Below are 24,203 nucleotides of genomic sequence, written 5' to 3'. Positions count from 1 at the left end.
TTAATTGTCAAGTTTAAAGAGCTATTAAGTCAGGAAGGCAAAATTAGAAGACAGATCTTCAGACATCAAATGGGAAGCCATTGCACTTTCTGTCACTATCTGTCCTATCTACTTTCTTTCAAAATCGGTGGGGGGTGGGAGGTTGGGGGAACCAGGTGGTGGGTATTGGAGAGGGCACGGATTGCATGGATTACTGGGTGTGGTGCAAAATGAATGAATACTGTTACAATGAAAATAAATTTTTTAAAAAATTTTAAATATTATTAAAAAAAAAAAAACCAATAGTTACAAAGAACAGATTGGTGGTTGCCAGAGGTGAGGGATGTGGGATGGGTAAAATGAGGGAAGGTGGTCAAAAGTCCAGTTATAAATAAGTCCTAAAGATGTGATATACAATATGGTAACAATAGTTAGAACTATTATATTTTGTATATTTGAAAGTTGCTGAGAGGATAGATCTTAAAAATTCTTATCACAAGAAGAAATTTGTAACTATGCGTAATGATAGATGTTAACGAGACTTGTGATAATTTCACAATATATACAAATATTGAGTTCTGTTGTTGAAAAAATTAGTTGTATTTATATACACTTGTAATGTACAACCTGAAAATGAAATGAAAACACAATTTCATTTACAGTAGCATCAAAATCATATACTTAGGAATAAACATCAAAAATGTAAAACTTAGAAAACCACAAATCATTTGGTTAAATAAATTTTAAAAGTCTTTTAAAAAAAATCAGTGTCATTTGGGGTAAATAATAGTCCACTTTCTAAGACACAATCTGTAAATGCTAGATGTCTCCCATTTGAATGTGATGGGCTATAAGTGGAATTGGGAGTAATCTGGGACAGTTTATTACTATTGAAATATAATTTAAAGACTTCACATATTGGTGAGTATTTAGACTAGAACTATTACTAAAAATCCTAGGTGTGGCTCCTGTACTATCACAAATTGTCAGATATTGTATTAGATGTTTCTCTCAGTAGACACATCATTTATGAACTTCTCTTCATGTGGAAATGGGCATTGGAGCAGATAAACACACACATACCTCCCTAACAAAAAGACCTCATCAAACTGACGACAATTACTATAGCTATAGAAGTTTTAAAGTAGTGCAAATCAACCTACCAATCAGATTATAAAGCATATGTTTCATTGGAATTGAAGCTTTAAGTGTTTTATTTTTTTCTTTTGGCATTTAGGAATGGAGCACAGAAGCAGCGGCAAATGCACAAAAGTGGGCAAACAAGTGCACTCTAGAACACAGTGTGCCAGAGGACCGAAAAACCAGTATGTAAATGAGTAAATATTTGTTGAATGAATGAACAAATAAAATAACATTGGAAAAAAAATAGAATGGAACATTCTGGGATGTTGTAAGAAGACTTAGTAAATAAATGTTGCTTATAGTGCTTGTTTTAAAATCGAACTATCTATAGAGGGAGGGAGGATTATAAGTATTTTAGGCTTCTTGACTATTTACATTATGCAAATAATTCCTGAAGCAATACTTCATTTGTTCCCCTCAACAAGCTCATGAGTTAACAAGTCATACAGCGTCATTTCTCCAGCTTCCAAGCTTAGGGACATGGGAAAAAAGACCAAGGAGCACATCCTGAAGTCGTGTCATATACTGAAAAGTTAACCAGGTTTATTGATTTATTTTTTAAAATCTCTTATTTAAATGCAATTTAATTAACATATACTGTATTATTAATTTCAGAGGTAGAGTTCAGTGATTCATCAGTTGCATACAAATCCAGTGCTCATTATATCAGATGACCTCCTTAATGCCCATCACCCAGTTACCCTAACCCCCCACCACCTCTCTGCCAGCAACCCTGAGTGTGTTTCCTATAGTCAAGAGTCTCTTATGGTTTGCCACCCTCTCTGTTTTCATCTTATTTTATTTTTCCTTCCCTTTACCTATGTTTGCCTGTTTTGTTTCTTAAATTCCACATATGAGTGTTTGAATGAGTGAATGAAATGAAAAGAATGAAATCTTGCTGTTTACAATGATGTGGATGGAACTAGAGGATATTATGCTAGGTGAAATAACTCAGTCAAAGAAAGACAGGCTTATTGATTTCTAACCCACTGCCCTTTTGCAAATTGATCTGCTTGGTGTTTAAATATCTCCTTATTTTGTATTCATAAATATACTGAGTTATGAGACAAGTTCCTGAATTCTGTTATAAAAATACTTAAACTTTAAATATCATCATGAATACTTTGTGTATGTTCATTCAGTTTTTACTCTTTGATAATAGTCAAGTAGTTTGCATAGACTGTGTACCAAGAATACTTTATATTCTCTTTAAGCGGCATCTAGATATTATTCAGTGAGAGCTGAAAAGAGGCAAATGTTTCTGAGCTGCAAGACATTTCATTATTTTTTATTACTTTTATTGTAGCAACAATGCTTTTTTAAAAAGTTTTATTGTAGTGAGAATAGTTAACATGAGACCTACACTTTTGACCAATTTTTAAAAATACTATATGGAGCAATGTTGTACAACAGATACCTAGAACGTATTTACCTTCCTTACCTGAAATTCATTGATTAGTGAGTCCCATTTCTCCTTTCCCTCATCCTCAGCCACCACCATTGAACTCCGATTCTGTGAATTTGACTCTTAGATATTTCATATAAATGGATTCATGCAGTAATTTCTCTGTGGCTGGTATATTTCCCTTAGCATCATGTCCTCAAATTTTAGCCATGTTATCACATGTTGCAAAACTTCCTCCTTTCTTTTAAAGATGAATGATGTTCCAGTGTGTGTGTGTGTGTGTGTGTGTGTGTGTGTGCATGTGTGATTTTTCATCCATTCACTTGTCCATGGACATTTAGATTGTTTCCAAATGTTGCCTATTTTGACTACTGCTGCAATGAACCTGAGTGTGTCAATATCTCTTAAAGATGCTGATTTCAATTCTTTTGGATAAATATTCAGAAATGGTATTGCTGGATCATTTTATAGTTCTACTTTTAATTTTTTGAGGAAACTCCATACTGTTTTCCACAGTAGCTATACTTATTTTTTCATTCTCACCAACAGTGTACATGATTCTGATTTCTCTACATCCTCACCATCACACTTGTCTCCTTTTTCTTTTTTTCATAATAAACATCTCAATAGGTTTAAGGTGATATCTCATTGTGACTTTGATGTACATTTCTCTGATGACTAATAATGTTGAGCACCTTTTCAAATACCTGTTGGTTATCTGTATATCTTCTTTAGAAAAATACCTTTTGATGTCTTCTGCTCAAAAAATAGGCAGAAGATTTGAACAGGCATTTTTCCAAAGACTTACAGGTGGCCAGCCATGACATGAAAAGACTCTCAACATCACTCATCATGGAAATGCAGTCAAAACCACAGTGAGGTGTATCATCACACACCTACGAGAATGGCGAAAATAAGAAACACAATAAACAACAACTGTTGGAGAGGATGTGGAAAAAAATTAACCCTCATGCACCGTTCATGGGAGTACAAACTGATGCCACCACTGTGGAAGAGAGTATGGAGGTTCTTCAAAAAGTTAAAAATAGTACTATCTTGCAATCCAGTAACTGTGCTACAGGGTATTTACCCTAACATATCAAAAACACCAATTCAAAGGGATACATGCACACCTATGTTTATAGCAGCATTATTTTATAATAGCCAAATTATGGAAGCAACCCAAGTGTCCATTGATAGGACAGAATGAATATACACATTCAAACATATGATAAAGTATTATTCAGCCATAAAAAAAAAAGAAATTTTGCCATTTGGAACAACATGGGTGGAGCTAGAGTGTATAATGCTAAGCAAAATCAGTCAGAGAAAGACAAATACTATATGATTTCACTCATATTTGGAATTTAAGGAACAAAATAAATAAGCAAAGGAAAAGAAGAGTGACAAATCAAGAAAATGACTCAACTATAAGAGAACAAACTGATGGTTACCAGAGGGAAAGTGGGTGGGAGGAGGAGTGATATAGGTGATGGGGATGAAGGAGGACATTAGTGATAAGCACAGAGTGATGTCGAAAATTGTTGAATCACTACAGTGCACACCTGAAATTAATATAACACTGTATGTTAACTACATTACAAATAATAAAATAAAATAATAAAAATAAGTAAATGCTAGATAAAAAGTGGTAACTAAAAAATAGAAAAAATAAACAAAAAAACCCTGCCCATTTTAAAATGGGGTTAATTTTGGCTATTGGGTTGTTGCTATGTAAATATTTTCACCCATTCCATAGGTTACCTTTTCATTTTCTTGATTTTTTCTTTTTTGTGCAGAAACTTTTTAGTTTTATTCAGGCCCACTTATTTATTTGTGCTTTTGTTGCTAGAACGTTTAGTGTCCTATCCAGGAAAGAATTACTAAGAACAATGTCAAAGAGGTTTTTCCCTATATTTTCATTGAGGAGGTTGACAGTTTCAAGTCCTACGTTTAAATCTTTAATCTGTTTTGAGTTAATTTTTGTGAGTTCTATAAAATAGAGGTCCAGGGACGCCTGAGTGGCTTAGTTGGTTAAGCAGCTGCCTTCGGCTCAGGTCATGATCCCAGCGTCCTGGGATCGAGTCCCACATCGGGCTCCTTGCTCTGCAGGGAGCCTGCTTCTCCCTCTGACTCTGCCTTCCACTCTGTCTGCCTGTGCTTGCTCTCACTCTCTCTCTCTCTCTTACAAATAAATAAATAAAATCTTTAAAAAAAAAATAGAGGTCCAAATTTACTCTTCTGCATGTATCTGTCCAATTTTCTCATCATCACTTATTGAATAAAGTATTTTTTGCTTATTGAGAAGAACCAATGTTGTTAAAATGTCCATATTACCCAAGACCATTTATATACCTGTTGTTCAAGTTGTACATCTTCCTTGAAGAAATATATGTTCAAGTTCATTGTGATCAGAAAAGATCTATAGTCAGTTCCTCAGGCAGCCCCCTGAAAAAGATTTTTGGGTATTTCATTCAACTCTTTTCCTATTCAGGAAGAGGCTGAAATTGTGTTTGTTTGTTTGTTTGTTTGTTCGTTTGTTTTAATCTGCTCATTCTGTGCTGAACTAGGAAGGGAAACTGAGGCAACTGTGAACCCAAATCTCTATCTCTTCTCATTTGCCCCAGGCAGCTAGATTATGCTAGATCTTATTAGCGTTCTCAGAGAGGGAAGGACAGTTTTTGGCAGTCTTTGGGGTAGCCTCTGGAAAATCTGTGACATTGAATGCATAGACCAAATCTGCCCCACTCTAGGGAGAAACAGGCAGCAGTGGTGTTGGCTTGTTCTATACTGAACTGAAAAGAAGAGCTATGGTTTCTATCAATCCAAACTACCATTTCTGCTCTCCCTCAGGGAGCAACACTGTGCAAAAACTTCAGAGCTCCAATACTGGCAAGACAGATGTCAGTTCTTTAGACAGCATTAGAGAAATTAGAGGCCTGGACCCACCAATTAGCTATTTGCTTCCCAGGAGGAAGCTGAGAACTAAGATTATTCATTTGCTTGCTCTGTGCTGAGCCAAGGGAAGGAGGTATGGTACCTACCAGCTCAAGTCATCATCTCCATTTTCTCCAGTTAGGGTAGCCTGTGCCTGACTGTCAGAGCTCTAAAACCATCAAGACAGAAGCAAGCTATCTGGGGAGTTTCCTTAGGGAAGGTTGGGATGTTGGGCACTAGAATCAACTCCTTCCTTCCCCCTGGGAGATGTTGGGAGCTAGGGGACCTCTTCCTGATCATAAGGGAGGCACTGTTCTGAGGGTAGGCATTCTAGCAAAGGGTGTCCCAGTTTCCCTACAGATTTCAGTGAGTCTGCATTCATATTCTCCCATGGTCTAGGAGTCTTTCAGTTAGTTTTCCCACAAAGGGCAATTTATTTGGAAATTGTTACTGGATCAGTGTGTTAGGGAAATGAGAGTCCAGCGGTCCCTACTCCCCCATCTTGCTGATGTCACCTTCTACAAGGCTCTTCTTGTCTAATTCTCTGAGGAAGATTTGGCCTTATGACATTCTGATTTAATGATTAAGAGAGAATCAAAAAGCTTTGAAATCTGCCATCCCTTCTGATGTCAGTTGCCTGTTAATTGGGGCTCTTATAGATTGCCTGTAGAACTCTTTTTGGGGGCGCCTGGTGGCTCAGTGGGTTAAGCCGCTGCCTTCGGCTCAGGTCATGAACTCAGGGTCCTGGGATCGAGTCCCACATCAGGCTCTCTGCTCAGCAGGGAGCCTGCTTCCTCCTCTCTCTCTCTGCCTGCCTCTCTGCCTACTTGTGATCTCTCTCTGTCAAATAAATAAATAAAAATTCAAAAAAAAAAAAAAAAAGAGAACTCTTTTTGGAAGGTCACACAAAAATCCTAATTATAAACATTTAGACAAAGTCCAATATGTGAAAAAACTCTGATGAGGGTGGACAAGAGGTGGAGAAAAAGAATGAAAGTTGGTCATTGCTTTTTGAGAATTTACAGTACAAAGCTAAGAGCATAGGCATCATTACAATGTGGAGAAGTAGCCTTCTTTTTAAAAAAACAATATTTTTGAGTTATAAGATTTTTAATAATTTTTTTTAATTTTTGAATAATAAGGTCTTTGTAACCTATGCAAGCTTGCATATTGATGCCTGTCTCTGCATCCTAGACCAATCTTTTTTTTTTTTTTTTAAGATTTACTTATTTTAGGGACACCTGGGTAGCTCATTTGGTTAAGGGTCTGCCTTCAGCTCAGGTCATGATCCCAGGGTCTTGGGATCAAATCTGGCATCGGGCTCCCTGCTCAATAGGCAGCTTACTACTCCCTCTGCCTGCAGTTTCCCCTGCTTGTGCTCCCACTCTCTCTCACAAATAAATAAATAAAATCTTTTTTAAAAGATTTATTTATTTTAGAGAAAGAGAGAGAGTATGAGCTGGAGGAGGGGCAGAGGGGGAGAGAGAGGGAGAGAGAGAGAGAGAACCCCAAGCAGACTCCCTGCTGAGTGGGGAGCCTGATGCAAGGCTTGACCTCATGATCTGAAATCATGACCTGAGCTGAAATAAAAAGTTGGCCTCTTGAGCTACTAGGTTACCCAGGTGCCCCAGACAGATCTGACTTCCATTCAGCTTTAGAGCTGAGAAGGACGGAAGCCCTTTTAATTATGTATTACAATTATAAATACAGACATTGTATTTGAAGGGCAACATCCTTGCGTGTAGTTGATTCCTTCTTTTTTATATTTTTATATTATGTTAGTCATCATAGAGTACATCATTCATTTTTGATGTAGTGTTCCATGATTCGTTATTTGCATATAACACCCAGTGTACATTGCAACATGTGCCCCCTTTAATACCCATCACTGGGCTACCCCATCTCCATACCCTCTTCCCCTATGAAACCCTCAGATTGTTTCCTGGAGTCCATAGTGTCTCATGGCTCATCTCCCCCTCTGATTCTCCGGCCCTCCCTTCAGTTTTCCCTTCCTTCCCCTCTGGTCTTTCATGCTATTCCTTATGTTCCACATATGAGTGAAACCATGTAGTTGATTTCTTTTGCCATTGCATGATTTATTGCTTCCTCAAGAATAATCCATTTATCTTTAGATACAAAATGTGGTGAGAATCTCTTTATGTCAAGTTACCCTGCTTCCTGGTCAGATGCAATCCAAAACTGGTATGATGAGCACCATGATTTTATCTACGGTGTAGGACCAAAGAGTTCCAATGCAGTTGTTGGACATTACACCCAGGTAAGACAAAAAAATGAAAATACTTTGACCACAAATGCTCTAACATGAAAGCATCTCTAAATTATGACCAAGTCCAATGTTCAATTTGGGTAAGAGTATGAATAGATATGATAGCCCTGGCATTGGCTGGTACTTCATCTAGAGTTGTCTTTTTTTTTCCATCACTTGCAAAATTCTTGGTAAGGAAGCATACTCCATATTTTTTTCAAAATTAGAAATGGGTAAAATAGTAAAGATACATTAAGATTTAACATTTTAAAATTTGTAATTTTCTTCAATAACTGAATTAAATATTTTCAAAAGGAACAAACTATGATAGTATCAGATATTTTCAAAAGGAACTTGGCTACAAACTATGATAGTATCATTTTTTCAGTGTTACAGTTGCTACTTTTTTTTGCAGTATTTTCCCTCTTCCTTAATGTACTCTCCTATATTCCTTTTTGAAATTGTAGGTTGTATGGTATTCTTCTTACCGTGTTGGATGTGGGGTTGCCTATTGTCCCAATCAAGAGACTCTAAGATACTACTATGTTTGCCAATATTGTCCTGCGTAAGTATATACTTTAGAGTTCATGTGATAATCCTATGTGCAATTTAATATTTTTAAAATTCTTGTATAGTAGACAAACTAGAATATAAAACATTTCAGTAATGAAAAGGAATAAATCCTTTTTTTCATTTTTTTAAATGATGCATAGTTCATACACAATGTCATATTATTTTAGGTATATGACATAATACCAGGTCTATACTTTATGCTATGCTCACCACAACTGTAGCTATCACCAGTCACTATATAATGCTATAACTATTGTAATATTATTGACTATCGTCCCTATGTTCTACTTTTTATTCCCATGAATTACTTTTCCATAACTGTAAGCCTATACTTCCCACTCCCCTTCAACTTTTTTTTTTTTAAGATTTTTTATTTATCTCAAAGAGAGAGAGAGATCACAAGTAGGCAGAGAGGCAGGCAGAAAGAGAGAGGGAAGCAAGCTATCTACTGAGCAGAGAGTTCAATGTGGGACTCGATCCCAGGACCTTGAGATCATGACCTGAGCTGAAGGCAGAGGCTTTAACCCACTGAGCCACCCGGTGCCCCTTCCCTTCAACTATTTGCCCCCCCCCATTGCCACCCCTCTGTCAAACATCAGTTTGTTCTTGTACTTATGGTATATTTGTGGTTTTTATTTTTTTATTATTATTTTTTTAGAATCCCTATATAAGTGAAATCATATGGTATTTGTTTTTATCTGTTCAACTTATTTCATTTAGCATAATACCTTCTGGGTCCATCCAGAAGCAATACATCTTTGGAAATGTCTTTTAAGTTGAGATACATTCAACTTCTCAGGGAAGAGACCAGGTTCTCAATTCCAAGTATAAATTCTGAAACTCTCTTTTCTCAGTTTCAAAGTGGCATCTTTTTTTATCAGTTGCCCTTCCCTTGAGCCCACAGCTATTCCATGAGCAATACTCTAGATTTGATATCATCGGTTCTCACTAATTTCACACTTTAGAAGGGTGACAGCTTGATGGTTAAGAAGTGATGGTAGTGGAGTGGCAAGTAGGGAATGGCAGATTGAGATTTTAGCTTCTCCTGCTAAAATATCCCTTGTCCTGTTTATCTAAAAAATCAGCCACATTATTACCTCACAAATTATTCATTCTTTTGCAGCTCAAAGGTTTTTCAAGAGATCCTTAATGTACTTCAGAGTCCAGAAAAGAACAAAATCTAGTCTTTATTTTTCAGAAGTTTTCATAAAATCTCTATAATGAACCATACTTTAAGGTCTTGATCTATAGCAGGAAATATGTTATTTCATCAAGGATTATGTCTAAACTTACTCACAATAAATTCTGTGGATATACTGATGATCTAATCTCAATATCTCTGTTAACATTAATTTCTTTTAATGTTTGACGTTTCTTGCCAAAGGAGACAAGAGGACCCCTAGAACCAAGGCTCCTACAGGATTTATTTCAGACTGTAGATAACCTTAGCATATGAATCTCCAGGGTGAGAAATATGACCTCCAATATCATTTTCCTGCAAGCACTTATTAAGGTTTACTAGAAAGAATTGAGAGGTCCAGGCACCTGGGTGGCTCAGTGGGTTAAATCCTCTGCCTTCAGCTCAGGTCATGGTCCCGGGATCCTGGAATGGAGCCCCACATCGGGCTCTCTGCTCGGCAGGAGCCTGCTTCCTCCTCTCTCTCTCTGCCTGCCTCTCTGCCTGCTGGTGATCTCTGTCTGTCAAATAAATAATAAATAAATAAATAAATAAATAAATAAATAAATAAATAAAGATTTAAAATAAATAAATAAGAAGAAAAGAAAAGAAAAGAAAAGAAAAGAAAAGAAAAGAAAAGAAAAGAAAAGAAATGAAGAAAAGAAAAGAAAAAGAATTGAAAGGTCCTAGGAGAAGGCACCCAAACTCACTGGCTGGCTCTAAGAGAGGAGGATCTGGAGCCAGTCATCTGAAGTGAGAGTTGGAGTGAATAATGAGGAAAAGCAGGAATGAGAGAAATTCCAGAACATGTTTGTGTCTTATTTCACGATTTTCCAGGGACTCATACATGATTATTATGTTCTGTGCCGGGAGTGAGATTCAGGTGCATGGCTTTGTATTTTTGGCCCACTTGTTACTATTGAGACTTTGACTCTCTTGAATAATATTCATCAATGAGACATAGGTTAGTTAATGTAAGACAAATATACATTTGTGATTAGTGTTAATAAAACTGTTTTTTTCTAACATTCCCATTTTTCATAAGCATTAAAATCTCACACACAAATCCTCTAGACATTCAAAAACCTTTAAGCATCCCTACTACCAAAAACACACATCAAAAACTACTTTAAAATCACTGCCTCCATCTTTTTGTTAATGTTTTATTTATTTGAGAGAGTGACTGAGAGAGAACAAGAAGTAGGGAGGGACAAGCAGATTCCCCACAGTGCAGGGAGACCGATATGGGGCTTGACCCCATGACCTTGGAATCATGATCTGACTGAAGGCAGACAACCTACTAAGCTATCCAGGTACCCCAAATCAATACCTCCATCTTAAGAAAAAAAAAAAAAAAAGAAACAAGGAAAAGAATAAAAAAAAAGATTTTATTTATTTATTTGACAGAGAGAGAGATCAAAAGTAGGCAGAGCAGTAGGCAGAGATAGGGGGGAAGCAGGCTTCCTGCTGAGCAGAGAGACCAATGCAGGGCTCAATCCCAGGACCCTGAGAGCATACCTGAGTCAAAGGCAGAGGCTTAACCCAATGAGCCATCCAGGTGCCCTCAATACCACCATCTTGAAGCCAAAATTATCCAGGGGCTTTGCCTTCCTTAGTTCCTATTATAGAAATTATCATTTTTAATATAAAATTATATGTAACTTTAAGCATTTACATACTGCAACCCTTTTGCTCCCAAGTTGTGATCTCTCTCTAAAGGATATGTTTTATCACTATCCATCACTTTGGGGTTCACTAATTTAGCAATCTGACCAAATCTTTTGGGGAAGAAAGAATGTCATGTTAAAATGGACTCTGAATATTTTAGACTCTATTAATCCCATTTCAGTTGTTCAGGCTGTGAAATTATGGTCAAGGACATGAGTGAATGTGTCAGTTTTTTTCTTTACACTGATACCTGAGTACATGCTGAGAGTTTTACTTTTTCAGTTATTTGATATGATGAAAAACAGTGACCAAATATTCAGGTATATATGGTGATAGATGCTACCCTGGAAGTATAAACTAAACTGAAAAATGAAAAATGTTTGACATTTTGTATTTCAAATTTTAGTGGTAATATTATTAGCAAGATAAATACCCCTTACCTGAAAGGAAAAACTTGTGCCAGCTGTCCTCATCACTGTGTCAATGGACTCTGCAGTAAGTTTGATGTCATTTGTTTGTTAATATATATAATAAAATAACCTGGCTCTTTTTTTCTCTATGGGTACCTCTTATCTTTTTAATTATTTATGTAAAGTCAATTTAATTGACATTATATTTGCTTCAGGGGTAGAATTTAGTGACTCATCAGTTGCATATAGTGACCAATGCTCATTACACCAAGGGCCCTCCTTAATGCCCATCGTCTAGTTACCCCGTCCTTGCACCCACCTCCCCTCCAGGAACCTTCAGTTTGTTTTCTAGAGTTTAGTGTCTCTTATGGTTTGCCTCCCTGTCTGTTTTCAACTTATTTTATTTTTCCTTCTTTTCCCTTATGTTCATCTGTTTTGTTTCTTCAATTCCACATATGAGTGAAATCATATTGTCTGTCTTTCTTTGATTGACTTATCTTACTTAGCAACTTAGCATAATTCCCTTTAGTTCCAACCATGTTGTTGCAAATGGCGAGATTTTGTTTTTTTCGATGGCTGGGTTATATTCTAATATAGATATTGATATGCATAATATAGATATATATGCCACATCTTCTTTATCAGTTCATCTACCAATGGACTTCTGGGGTCCTTCCATAGTTTGGCTTTTGCGGATATTGCTACTCTGAACATTGTGGTTCATGTGCTCCATCGAATAGCTATGTTTGTAGACTTTGGATAAATGCCTAGTAGTGCTATTTCTGGGTCATTGGGTAGCGCTATTTTTAACTTTTTAAGGAACCTCCATATTGTCTTCCAGAGTTTGCATTCCCATCAACAGTGATAAAGAGTTCCCGCCAACATCAGCTGTTTCCTGATTTGTTCATTCTAGCCATTCTGACCTGTGTGAGGTGGTATCTCATTGTAGTTTTGATTTGTATTTCCCTGATGCCAAGTGATGTGGAACATTTTTTCATGTCTGTTGGCCATTTCTATGTATTTTTTGGGTAAATATCTGTTCATGTGTTCTGCCCTTTCTTGACTGGATGTTGGTTTTGAGGTATTGAATTTGATAAGTTCATTTGATACTAGCCCTTTATCTGATAAGACATATTTTGCAAATATCTTCTCCCATTTCATCAGTTTTAGTTTTGCTGACTGTTTCCTTTGTTGTTCAGAAGCTTTTGATCTTGATGAAGTCCCAATAGATTTTTGCTTTTGTTTCTTTTGGCTTTGGAGATGTGTTTAGCAGGAAATTGCTGTTGCCAAGGTTGAAGACGTTGTTGCCTATGTTCTTCTCTAGAATTTTGATGAATTCATGTCTTAACTTTAGGTCTTTCATCCATTTTGAGTCTATTTTCGTGTATGGTATTAGAAAGTGGTCCAGTTTCATTCTTCTGCATGTGGCTGTTCAGTTTCCCCAGCAACATTTTTTGAAGAGACTGTCTCCCCCCCCCCATTGGATATTCTTTCCTACTTTGTCAAAGATCGGTTGACCATAGAGTTGAGGGTCCATTTCTGAGGTCTCTGTTATGTTCCATTGATCTAAGTGTCTGTTTTTGTGCTAGTACCATACTGTCTTGATGACAACAGCTTTGTAATAAGACTTAAAGTCTGGCACCATGAGACCATCAGCTTTGGTTTTCTTTTTCAACACTTTTTTTTGGCTATCTGGGTCTTTTCCTGTTTCATACCAATTTTAGGATTATTTGCTCCAGCTCTGTGACCAATGTTGATAGTATTTTCATAGGGATCGCATTGAATGTGTAGATTGCTCTGGGGAGCATAAACATTTTAACACTATTTGTTCTTCCAGTCCATGATCATAGGATGTTTTTTCTTGTCTTTGTGTCTTTCTCAATTTCTTTCATAAGTGTTCTCTAGTTTTCAGAGTACAGAGCTTTTACCTTTTGATTAGGTTTATTCTTAAATGTCTTATGGTTTTTTGGTCCAGTTGAATGGGATGAATTCCTTGATTTCTCTTTCCTCTGCCTCATTTTTAGGGCTTAGAAATAGGAATAATAAATCAACAAAATCAATATTTTATATCTTGTTAATTTGCTGAATTCCTATATGTAACAAATTTTTGGTGGAGTCTTTTGGATTGTCTACATAGAGCATCATCTGATGAACGTGGATACAAAAATTCTTACCAAGACCTTAGCTAATAAATAGCATCCAACAGTACATTAAAAAGATTATTCACCAGACCAAGTGAGATTTATTTCTTAGCTGCAAGGAGGGTTCAACATCTGCATACCAATCAGTGTGATACATCATATTAATTAAAGAAAGGATAAAAACCATATGATCCTCTCACTAGATGCAGAAAAAGCATTTGACAAAATACAGTATTGCTTCTTGATAAAAACTATCTACAGAGTAGGGATAGAAGGAACATACCTCAATATCATAAAAGCCATAGACCCTTTTTAAAAATTTTTTTAAGAACCAGGGAAGCTGGTTAATGTCTTCATGCAAAAGACAAAAATAAAAGTATGCAATAGATGTGTCTAATCAAAAGTTTTACACAGTATCTATGTATTATTTGCAATGAAATTCCTGTTACCACGTGTAACCTAAAAAAAATCTACCATCAATATATAAGCACTTGTTACATATGGGCATATATAAAAATGTTTCTGTGGAAATAATTCATTGCAATGAAATATTTTTTTATCAAAGTTAATGCAATTAAATCAAAAGTAAGATTTTATAAAGAGAAAATATGTACAAGATATAACAGTATGAGAACAGACACAGATCAGTTCAGACACCTGTCTTTATATAATTAATGAGTTTATCATGCTAAGTTCTTCATTTCCCCTCAGTATACTTAGAATAATCAAGTTTATTTTTTTCAAGTTTAATTTAATAAGCACTCACACTTGTGTTTGCTAGTAATTTTTACATACTTTTAAAATGACAATCAAATCTGCATATAGCATTATTAACTCACAGAAGCCTCAAAATACTATAGCAAAAGATTAAATTTAGTGTCATATAATATTTCATGTTTAGTGTTATGGATTTAAATACAAATAATTGGTATTTTTGTTTAGTTGTGATATGTTATCAAAATTATTAAGCCTGGTGGTGGGTGTTATGGAGAGCACATATCTCATGGAATACTTGGTGTGGTGCATAAACAATGAATTTTGGAACACTGAAAAAAATTATATTTATTTTAATTTAAAAAAGAAAAAACCTCATAAGCCACCAAAAGTGAATATATCTAGTGTGAATGCAATGTAAACATATATATATGTGTAAAATTCAATGAGTTAAATAGTTAAAATTAAATATTATAATATAAATAAAACTAAGGCTGACCTCAAACACAAATTAAATTGAAAAAAGTAAATTTAATTGAAATTAAAATTAAATTAAGTTGAAAAAAATTATTACGAATAATGCAGCTAACCCATTAACTGAAATTTTTACTTTCAATTGCATAGATTGATCTGCACCATTCTTTCTGAGTGAATTGTGTAGCTCTAGTTCAGAATATTGAATGATATTAAAGCTGTACATCCATTAAAGAAGAACATATTACTCCTCTGTTGAATACTATTTGTTAAGGGGTTTGGAATCTATCCTGTTAGCAAGAGGCAACCAACTGAAAGATTTTTCAACAAAAAAGTAATGAGATCAGAATTGTGTTTTATGAAAATCTGGCAGTAGTGAATGGAAGCCAGCTTGGAGACAGTTGAAAATGGGGGTTCAAAAAACAAATGGATGTATTTACTGCATTAGGACAAACTTAATGAAGAGAAATGGACAGTAATGAGCCATAGGAAGGAAGTAGCAAAACCGGTGTTTGTCTCTTGTACTTGGCAAATGCTGACAAAAAGTAAAAAGCAGTGAGTTCATGTTGATTCCCAGTTCCTGGTTTGAATTATTTAGTAACTAGGAATTTCATTTCTCTGATACTGGGGAAATTAAGTTGGGAGTTGGGGAGTGACTCCAAAGAAATGCCACACTTGGGAGTAGAATGATGAATTTAGTTTGAGAGTTACTGAATTTGTGGCCAATGAGGAACTTCAAGGTAGAAATATCTGATAATCATAGTGAAATTCCTTCCTGTTTTTACATTTACATTTTCTCATAATGATTTCTTTCTCTTGAAAGAAAGACTAATGTCACTAAAGTCTGCATAGAGCAAGAGTGTCTAGTAAAATCTTTTGCAATAATGGAAATATTCAATATTTTCACTGTCCTGTAAAGTAACCCCTAGACAAATTGATCATTGAGTGCTTGATGTGTAACAAGTATCACCAATGACCTGAAAGTTTATTTTTTAATGTTATGTAATTTTAATTAATTTAAGCTTGTGTTTAAACAACCACATGGCTAGAGGTTATAATTTTGGACAGTGTAATTGTAGAGAAACTCATTTAAATTTATTTTACTTTATTTTCTGAGAAAAGAAAGTATGTCAATTCATTTTAGAAACATTCCAGAAAGCTCAAATTTTAAAAGAAGTGACGGATTAATGTTTCCCTTTACATCGTAGTGTTATATACCAACTTGTTTGCTCAATTGTCTTCTCCCCATTTACATTGAATTTATTGTTTGCATTGCTGCTATGGAGGAAAACAATAATGAACTGACTAATTTCTTTGTTTTTATTCCAGCCAACAGTTGTGAATATAAAAATGAATTTTCTAACTGTGATGTTTTGAAGAAAAACTATAGCTGTGAACGTGATTTTGTCAAGAAAAATTGCAAGGCCTCCTGCGAATGTGAAGACAAAATTTACTAAGTGCCAATACAGACTGAGCAGGGCTAAGGGAAGGAGACCGGCATCATCTACTTAGATTTGACATTAGCACAGATGTAAGCATGTTAGCTATAAATTTTATTCCAAATAATAAGACTTTTTCTCTTGGATCTACTTTTTATTTTACAGAAATCTCTTTCATGCAAAGGATTAAAAAATAACATAATCCATGATTATCTGTTGCTCATGTAAAAATCATGAGCAAAAAGGAAATTCCAAGAAAGCATTACAGGCCAGAAGAGACTACAAAAACATGAGAACTAAATGGAGTGTGGTCTCCTGGATCAGATCCTTGAACACAAAAAGGTCATTAGTGGGAAAAAATGGTGGGATCTAAATAGAGTCTGAATTGGTTTTGATAGTAACACCCATTACTTAGCCTTGACAAATGTACCAGAGTAATGCAAGATGATGATTATTAGGGGAAACTAAAGCTGGGTGAAGGGTATATGGGAATTCTCTGTACTATCTTAGCAAAGTTTCTGTAAATCTAAAAGCACTCCAAAATAAAAAATGCATTTAAAACAACAACAACAACAACGCCTTTTTTTTTTTTTCTTGGCTCTATAATGCTTGGAAAATTTTTCTCCTGATTATCTGGTTATTCTTTCTCAGCCACTCCCTTACCCAGTGTCAATTCCTTTATTTCATTGCTAAATATTTGATTTTATCTTTTTCATAGACCTTTCAGATACACCAATAATTGGATTGTCATATTAGATTCATATCCTTATGCAGTGTCAGGATTCACAAATTATATCAAGGGCAGGTATAGTTATGGGGTAAAGGGAAAGCAAGGAGAGGTTCAAGACCACCAATGTAGCTCCTGGATGTTATTTTTGGAGCACATTTCCTATCCTCTAAAGAGAAATGTTTCTTAATTAGTCTACTTTCAAAACCTTTCTGTCAACTTCTTAAGCATTTAGATAATATTTATACTTTTATACCCATCTGCAAGAAGTAGAATGATGTTTTTAAATGCTCCTTTCTAATCCCACTTCATTCCACTCTCTTTTAGTTCTTATGCTCCAATAATGATCAACGACCTTATTTAATTCTCTCAAGTTCCCTAAGGTTTTCCTTACCTATGGGCATTTGTGTTTGCTATTAGCTCTGTCTGGACGAGTCATCCTTTTATTATTTGCTAGAATAACTTCTTCACATTTAATGTCATTTTACCCAAGAGATTCCTCTGTGCATTTAATCTGAAGAATTCACCCCATTCTCTCTCATAGCTCCTTGTATTTTCTTTCATAATACTCTTCACAATGTAATTCATTTCATTCCTGCATCCAACAAATATTTATTGAAAAATGTCTCAGGTGTTTAATTAGGGATCTTGAAATAAGGTGATTAACAAAAGAGACCAAGTTCTGAACTCCATGGAGTTCATACTTTCATAAGGGAAATAGGAAGTTATTTTGCAAATAAATATTTAAGATAATAGTGGAAGTGGTAAGTGCTATGAACTAAAATGGGCAACAGAATAGAGAATAGTGAGGATAGACTAGGAAAATGTTAATAAGAATGTCAGGTGCATCCTCTCTAAGGATGGGTTAGAATCACACTAGAAGTTAAGAGAACAATGGAAAAGATGATTTAAAGGAGAAAACAGAATATAGTGAATACAAAGTTATTGAGGTAGGAATAAAGTTAACATAGTTGAGGAGAATGAGCAAGGTAATGATCATTTTGAAAGCAGGCCAGAGAGTTAAGCAGAAACTTAGTCATATGCTGTGCTCTAGGGTACATAAAGAATTGGGATATTGTTATAAGTAGGATAACAAGCCATGAGAATATATTAAAGAAGATGGTGGTATGATGAGGTATAAATTGTAAAAGAACAAGAGTGTAAAAGAACAAGAAGATGGTGATATGATGAGGTATAAATTGTAAAAGAACAAGAATGCAAGCAACCAGTTAAGAGACTTTTGAGTAGAAGAGAGGTTGACTTAAATTTTACTAGATTATGGATGTACCTTAAATATAAAATATATATTGTGCAATCTCAGGATAATATTTATTTATATCATGACAGAAAACAGGAGAACTATTTCCCAACTCAGGTAGCATTAACTTATACCATAGCCAGACAAAGACATCATAAGAAAAAAAAAAAAAACTATAGACTACAATTTCTCATGAACATAGATCCAACATATAAAAAATATTATACACCATGACAAAGTGAGGAATGAAATGTTTCAGTATTCAAAAATCAATTAATGTATATACTATATCAAAATAAAGATATCATGTGGTCATCAAAAAAAATACAAAAAATGCACTTGATAAAAACCAACACCTTTAGTGAAAATAATTTTCAAAAAACTAGGAATAGAAGGTAACTTCTTCATCTTAATAAGAAATATTTTACAAAATTCTTCAGCTAACTCTTTACTTAGTAATTAATGAATGAATGCTTTCTCTTTATGTTACAGAGGAAAACAGTATTATAGTATTTTTCCAATCTGGATTCTCCTCTCAGGAATAAAGCAAAACTTTCATTTTGCACCAATTTGTTCACATTTTAAGTATACTGCCAATGCAGGGAACAAAAAAAAAAAAAAAGAGAGAGAGAGAGAGAGAGAATGAGAGAAGGGGAAAAAAAAATTAGTGTGGAAAAGGGCACTGCCTAGGTATTCAGGGACCTAGCTTCCAGTCATGCTCCCCACTGGGCTGCTTGCATCTAACCCTGGGGTAATAGGGCAGGGTAGGTGGAGCCTAAATTTGGCTTAGATATAACACAGATACAACTAGATAACATTCCCACTAGTGTAAATAACCCAGAAAATGATTCAAAGATGGTCAGAACAAACACCACAACTAAAGATGAGACCACATCAAAGAAGACAAGACTTGTGAAGACATGGTTTGTGAATGAAATGGGCCATGGCTGATCACAGTGAAGAGGGAGTCAGTGACATGAAGAAAGGCAAAAACATTTCATACTGGGGAAGTCATGAATACAGAGGACAAATCCCCATAGCATTTGCCTTTGAAATCAAGAGGAGCTGATTTCATGAATTCTTGCAACCAGCCAGAGTGTTTTAAGTGTAGAATTTTTAGAAATCAGTGGTCTCTGTCTCTGGTAAAGCCCAGAGGTAGGAACCAGAGTCTTTGGCCTTAAAAAAGCACAACAAACAGCCCATGCTGTTTGACATGGAGTTTTTAGGTCTGAAATCAGTCTCTTATAGGCAGCGTATAGATGGGTTTTGTTTTTTGTCCACTTTTTCATTTTCTTGGGATCATGACCTAAGCTAAGGGCAGACTTCTAACTGACTGAGGCACTCAGGCACCCCAACAAAATGTACATTCTTTTTCTTATTTTTTTAATTTTTAATTTTTTATTTTTTATAAACATATAATATATTTTTATCCCCAGGGGTGCAGGTCTGTGAATTGCCAGCTTTACACACTTCACAGCACTCACAAAAGCACATACCCTCCACAATGTCCATAACCCCACCCCCCTTCTCCCAACCTCCCTCCCCCCAGCAACCCTCAGTTTGTTTTGCGAGATTAAGAGTCATTTATGGTTTCTCTCCTTCCCAATCCCATCTTGTTTCATTTATTCTTCTCCTAATCACTTAAGCCCCCATGGTGCATAACCACTTCCTCATATCAGGGAGATCATATGATAGTTGTCGTTCTCCGCTTGACTTATTTCGCTAAGCATGATACGCTCTAGTTCTATCCACGTTGTCGCAAATGCCAAGATTTCATTTCTCTTGATGGCTGCATAGTATTCCATTGTGTATATATACCACAACTTCTTGATCCATTCATCTGTTGATGGACATCTAGGTTCTTTCCATAGTTTGGCTATTGTGGACATTGCTGCTATAAACATTCGGGTGGATGTGCCCCTTCAGATCACTACGTTTGAATCTTTAGGGTAAATACCCAATAGTGCAATTGCTGGGTCATAGGGCAGTTCTATTTTCAACATATTGAGGAACCTCCATGCTGTATTCCAGAGTGGTTGCACCAGCTTGCATTCCCACCAACACTGTAGGAGGGTTCCCCTTTCTCCACATTCTCGCCAGCATCTGTCATTTCCTGACTTGTTGATTTTAGCCATTCTGACTGGTGTGAGGTGATATCTCATTGTGGTTTTGATTTGTATTTCCCTGATGCTGAGTGATATGGAGCACTTTTTCATGTGTCTGTTGGACATCTGGATGTCTTCTTTGCAGAAATGTCTGTTCATGTCCTCTGCCCATTTCTTGATTGGATTATTTGTTCTTTGGGTGTTGAGTTTGCTAAGTTCTTTATAGATTCTGGACACTAGTCCTTTATGTGATATGTCATTTGCAAATATCTTCTCCCATTCTGTCAGTTGCCTTTTGGTTTTGTTAACTGTTTCCTTTCCTGTGCAAGGAAAAGCTGTGCAAAAGCTTTTGATCTTGATAAAATCCCAATAGTTCATTTTGCCCTTGCTTCCCTTGCCTTTGGCGATGTTCCTAGGAAGATGTTGCTGTGGCTGAGGTCGAAGAGGTTGCTGCCTGTGTGCTCTTCAAGGATTTTGATGGATTCCTTTCTCACATTGAGGTCCTTCATCCATTTTGAGTCTATTTTTGTGTTTGGTGTAAGGAAATGGTCCAATTTCATTTTTCTGCATGTGGCTGTCCAATTTTCCCAGCACCATTTATTGAAGAGGCTGTCTTTTTCCCATTGGATATTCTTTCCTGCTTTGTCAAAGATTAGTTGACTGTAGAGTTGAGGGTCTATTTCTGGGCTCTCTATTCTGTTCCATTGATCTATGTGTCTGTTTTTGTGCCAGTACAATGCTGTCTTGATGATGACAGCTTTGTAGTAGAACTTGAAGTCCGGAATTGTGATGCCACCAACTTTGGCTTTCTTTTTCAATATTCCTTTGGTTATTCGAGGTCTTTTCTGGTTCCATAAATTTTAGAATTATTTGTTCCATTTCTTTGAAAAAGATGGATGGTATTTTGATAGGAATTGCATTAAATGTGTAGATTGCTTTAGGTAGCATAGACATTTTCACAATATTTATTTTTCCAATCCAGGAGCATGGAACATTTTTCCATTTCTTTGTGTCTTCCTCCATTTCTATCATGAGTACTTTATAGTTTTCTGAGTATAGATTCTTAGTCTCTTTGGTTGGGTTTATTCCAAGGTATCTTACGGTTTGGGGTGCAATTGTAAATGGGATTGACTCCTTAATTTCTCTTTCTTCTGTCTGGTTGTTGGTGTAGAGAAATGCAACTGATTTCTGAGCATTGATTTTATATCCTGACACTTGACTGAATTCCTGTACAAGTTCTAGCAGATTTGGAGTGGAGTCTTTTGGGTTTTCCAAAGTATCATATCATCTGGAAAGAGTGATAATTTGACTTCTTCTTTGCCGATTTGGATGCCATTAATTTCCTTTTGTTCTCTGATTGCTGAGGCTAGGACTTCTAGTACTATGTTGAATAGCAGTGGTGATAATGGACATCCCTGCCGTGTTCCTGACCTTAGCAGAAAAGCTTTCAGTTTTTCTCCATTGAGAATGATATTTGCGGTGGGTTTTTCATAGATGGCTTTGATGATATTGAGGTATGTGCCCTCTATCCCTACACTTTGAAGAGTTTTGATCAGGAAGAGATGCTGTACTTTGTCAAATGCTTTTTCAGCATCTATTGAGAATATCATATGATTCTTGTTCTTTCTTTTATTGATGTGTTGTATCACATTGACTGATTTGCGGATGTTGAACCAACCTTGCAGCCCTGGAATAAATCCCACTTGGTCGTGGTGAATAATCCTTTTAATGTACTGTTGAATCCTATTGGCTAGTATTTTGGTGAGAATTTTCACATACGTGTTCATCAAGAATATTGGTCTATAGCTCTCTTTTTTGATGGGATCCTTGTCTGGTTTTGGGATCAAGGTGATGCTGGCCTCATAAAATGAGTTTGAAGTTTTCCTTCCATTTCTATTTTTTGGAACAGTTTCAGGAGAATAAGAGTTAGTTCTTCTTTAAATGTTTGGTAGAATTCCTCCGGGAAGCCATCTGGCCTTGGGCTTTTGTTTGTTCGGAGATTTTTAATGACTGTTTCAATGTCCTTACTGGTTATGGGCCTGTTCAGGCTTTCTATTTCTTCCTGGTTCAGTAGTGGTAGTTTATATGTTTCAAGGAATGCATCCATTCTTCCAGATTGTCAAAAATTTTTTTTAAAGATTTTATTTATTTATTTGACAGAGAGAGATCATAAGTAGTCAGAGAGGCAGGCAGAGAGAGAGAGAGGGAAGCAGGCTCCCTGCTGAGCAGAGAGGCCGATGCGAGATTCAATCCCAGGACCCTGAGATCATGACCTGAGCCGAAGGCAGTGGCTTAACCCACTGAGCCACCCAGGCGGCCCCCAGATTTTCAAATTTGTTGGCGTAGAGTTGCTCATAGTATTTTCTTATAATAGTTTGTATTTCTTTGGTGTTAGTTGTGATATCTCCTCTTTCATTCATGATTTTATTTATTTGGGTCCTTTCTCTTTTCTTTTTGAAAGTCTGGCCAGGGGTTTATCAATTTTATTAATTCTTTCAAAGAACCAGTTCCTAGTTTCGTTGATTTGTTCTATTGGTTTTTTTTTTTTTTTTTGGTTTCTATTTCATTGATTTCTGCTCTGATCTTTATGATTTCTCTTCTCCTGCTGGGCTTAGAGTTTCTTTCTTGTTCTTTCTCCAGCTCCTTTAGGTGTAAGTTTAGGTTGTGTACCTGAGATCTTTCTGGTTTCTTGAGAAAGGCTTGTACCGCTATATATTTTCCTCTCAGGACTGCCTTTGTTGTGTCCCACAGATTCTGAATCGTTGTATTTTCATTATCATTTGTTTCCATGATTTTTTTCTATTCTTCTTTAATTTCCTGGTTGACCCATTCATTCTTTAGAAGGATGCTGTTTAGTCTCCATGTATTTGGGTTCTTTCCAAACATCCTCTTGTGGTTGAGTTCTAGCTTTAGAGCATTGTGGTCTGAAAATATGCAGGGAATGCTCCCAATCTTTTGATATCGGTTGAGTCTGATTTAGGACCGAGGATGTGATCTATTCTGGAGAATGTTCCATATGCACTAGAGAAGAATGTGTATTCTGTTGCTTTGGGATGAAATGTTCTGAATATATCTGTGATGTCCATCTGGTCCAGTGTGTCGTTTAAGGCCTTTATTTCCTTGTTTATCTTTTGCTTGGATGATCTGTCCATTTCAGTGGAGTGTTAAAGTCCCCTACTATTATTGTATTATTGTGGATGAGTTTCTTTGATTTTGTTATTAATTGGTTTATATAGATGGCTGCTCCCACGTAGGGGGCATAGGTACTTAAAACTGTTACATCTTCTTGTTGGACTGACCCTTTGAGTATGATATAGTGTCCTTCCTCATCTCTTATTATAGTCTTTGGCTCAAAATCTAATTGATCTGATATAAGGATTGCCACTCCTGCTTTCTTCTGATGTCCATTAGCATGGTAAATTCTTTTCCACCCCCTCACTTTAAATCTGGAGGTGTCTTCGGGCTTAAAATGAGTTTCTTGGAGGCAATATATAGATGGGTTTTGTTTTTTTATCCATTCTGATACCCTGTATCTTTTAATTGGGGCATTTAGCCCATTAACATTCAGGGTAACTATTAAGAGATATGAATTTAGTTCCATTGTATTGCCTGTAAGGTGACTGTTACTGTATATTGTCTCTGTTCCTTTCTGATCTACCACTTGTAGGCTCTCTCTTTGCTTAGAGGACCCCTTTCAATATTTCCTGTAGAGCTGGTTTGGTGTTTGCAAATTCTTTCAGTTTTTGTGTGTCCTGGAAGCTTTTAATCTCTCCTTCTATTTTCAATG

General features: G+C 35.9%; 1 protein-coding gene across 1 annotated transcript in view; it reads left to right on the top strand.

Moving 5' to 3' along the window:
- The window catches only part of LOC309864345 (cysteine-rich secretory protein 2-like), a 29,248-nt gene extending 12,355 nt beyond the window's left edge, over positions 1-16,893 (top strand). The window contains exons 5-9 of the mRNA XM_082729751.1: positions 1,217-1,304; positions 7,597-7,742; positions 8,198-8,295; positions 11,555-11,643; positions 16,217-16,893. Coding sequence (XP_082585877.1) covers positions 1,217-1,304; positions 7,597-7,742; positions 8,198-8,295; positions 11,555-11,643; positions 16,217-16,344 — 549 coding nt within the window. The 3' untranslated portion in view covers positions 16,345-16,893. The remainder of the gene's footprint in view (positions 1-1,216; positions 1,305-7,596; positions 7,743-8,197; positions 8,296-11,554; positions 11,644-16,216) is intronic.
- The last annotated feature ends 7,310 nt before the right edge of the window (positions 16,894-24,203 follow it).

This window comes from Mustela nivalis (genome assembly GCF_964662115.1).
Source record: "Mustela nivalis genome assembly, chromosome: 5".
NCBI classification, from domain to species: Eukaryota; Metazoa; Chordata; class Mammalia; order Carnivora; family Mustelidae; genus Mustela; species Mustela nivalis.
The sequence above is the reverse complement of the archived record's forward strand: the minus strand, read 5'-3'. Positions and strand labels throughout refer to the sequence as shown.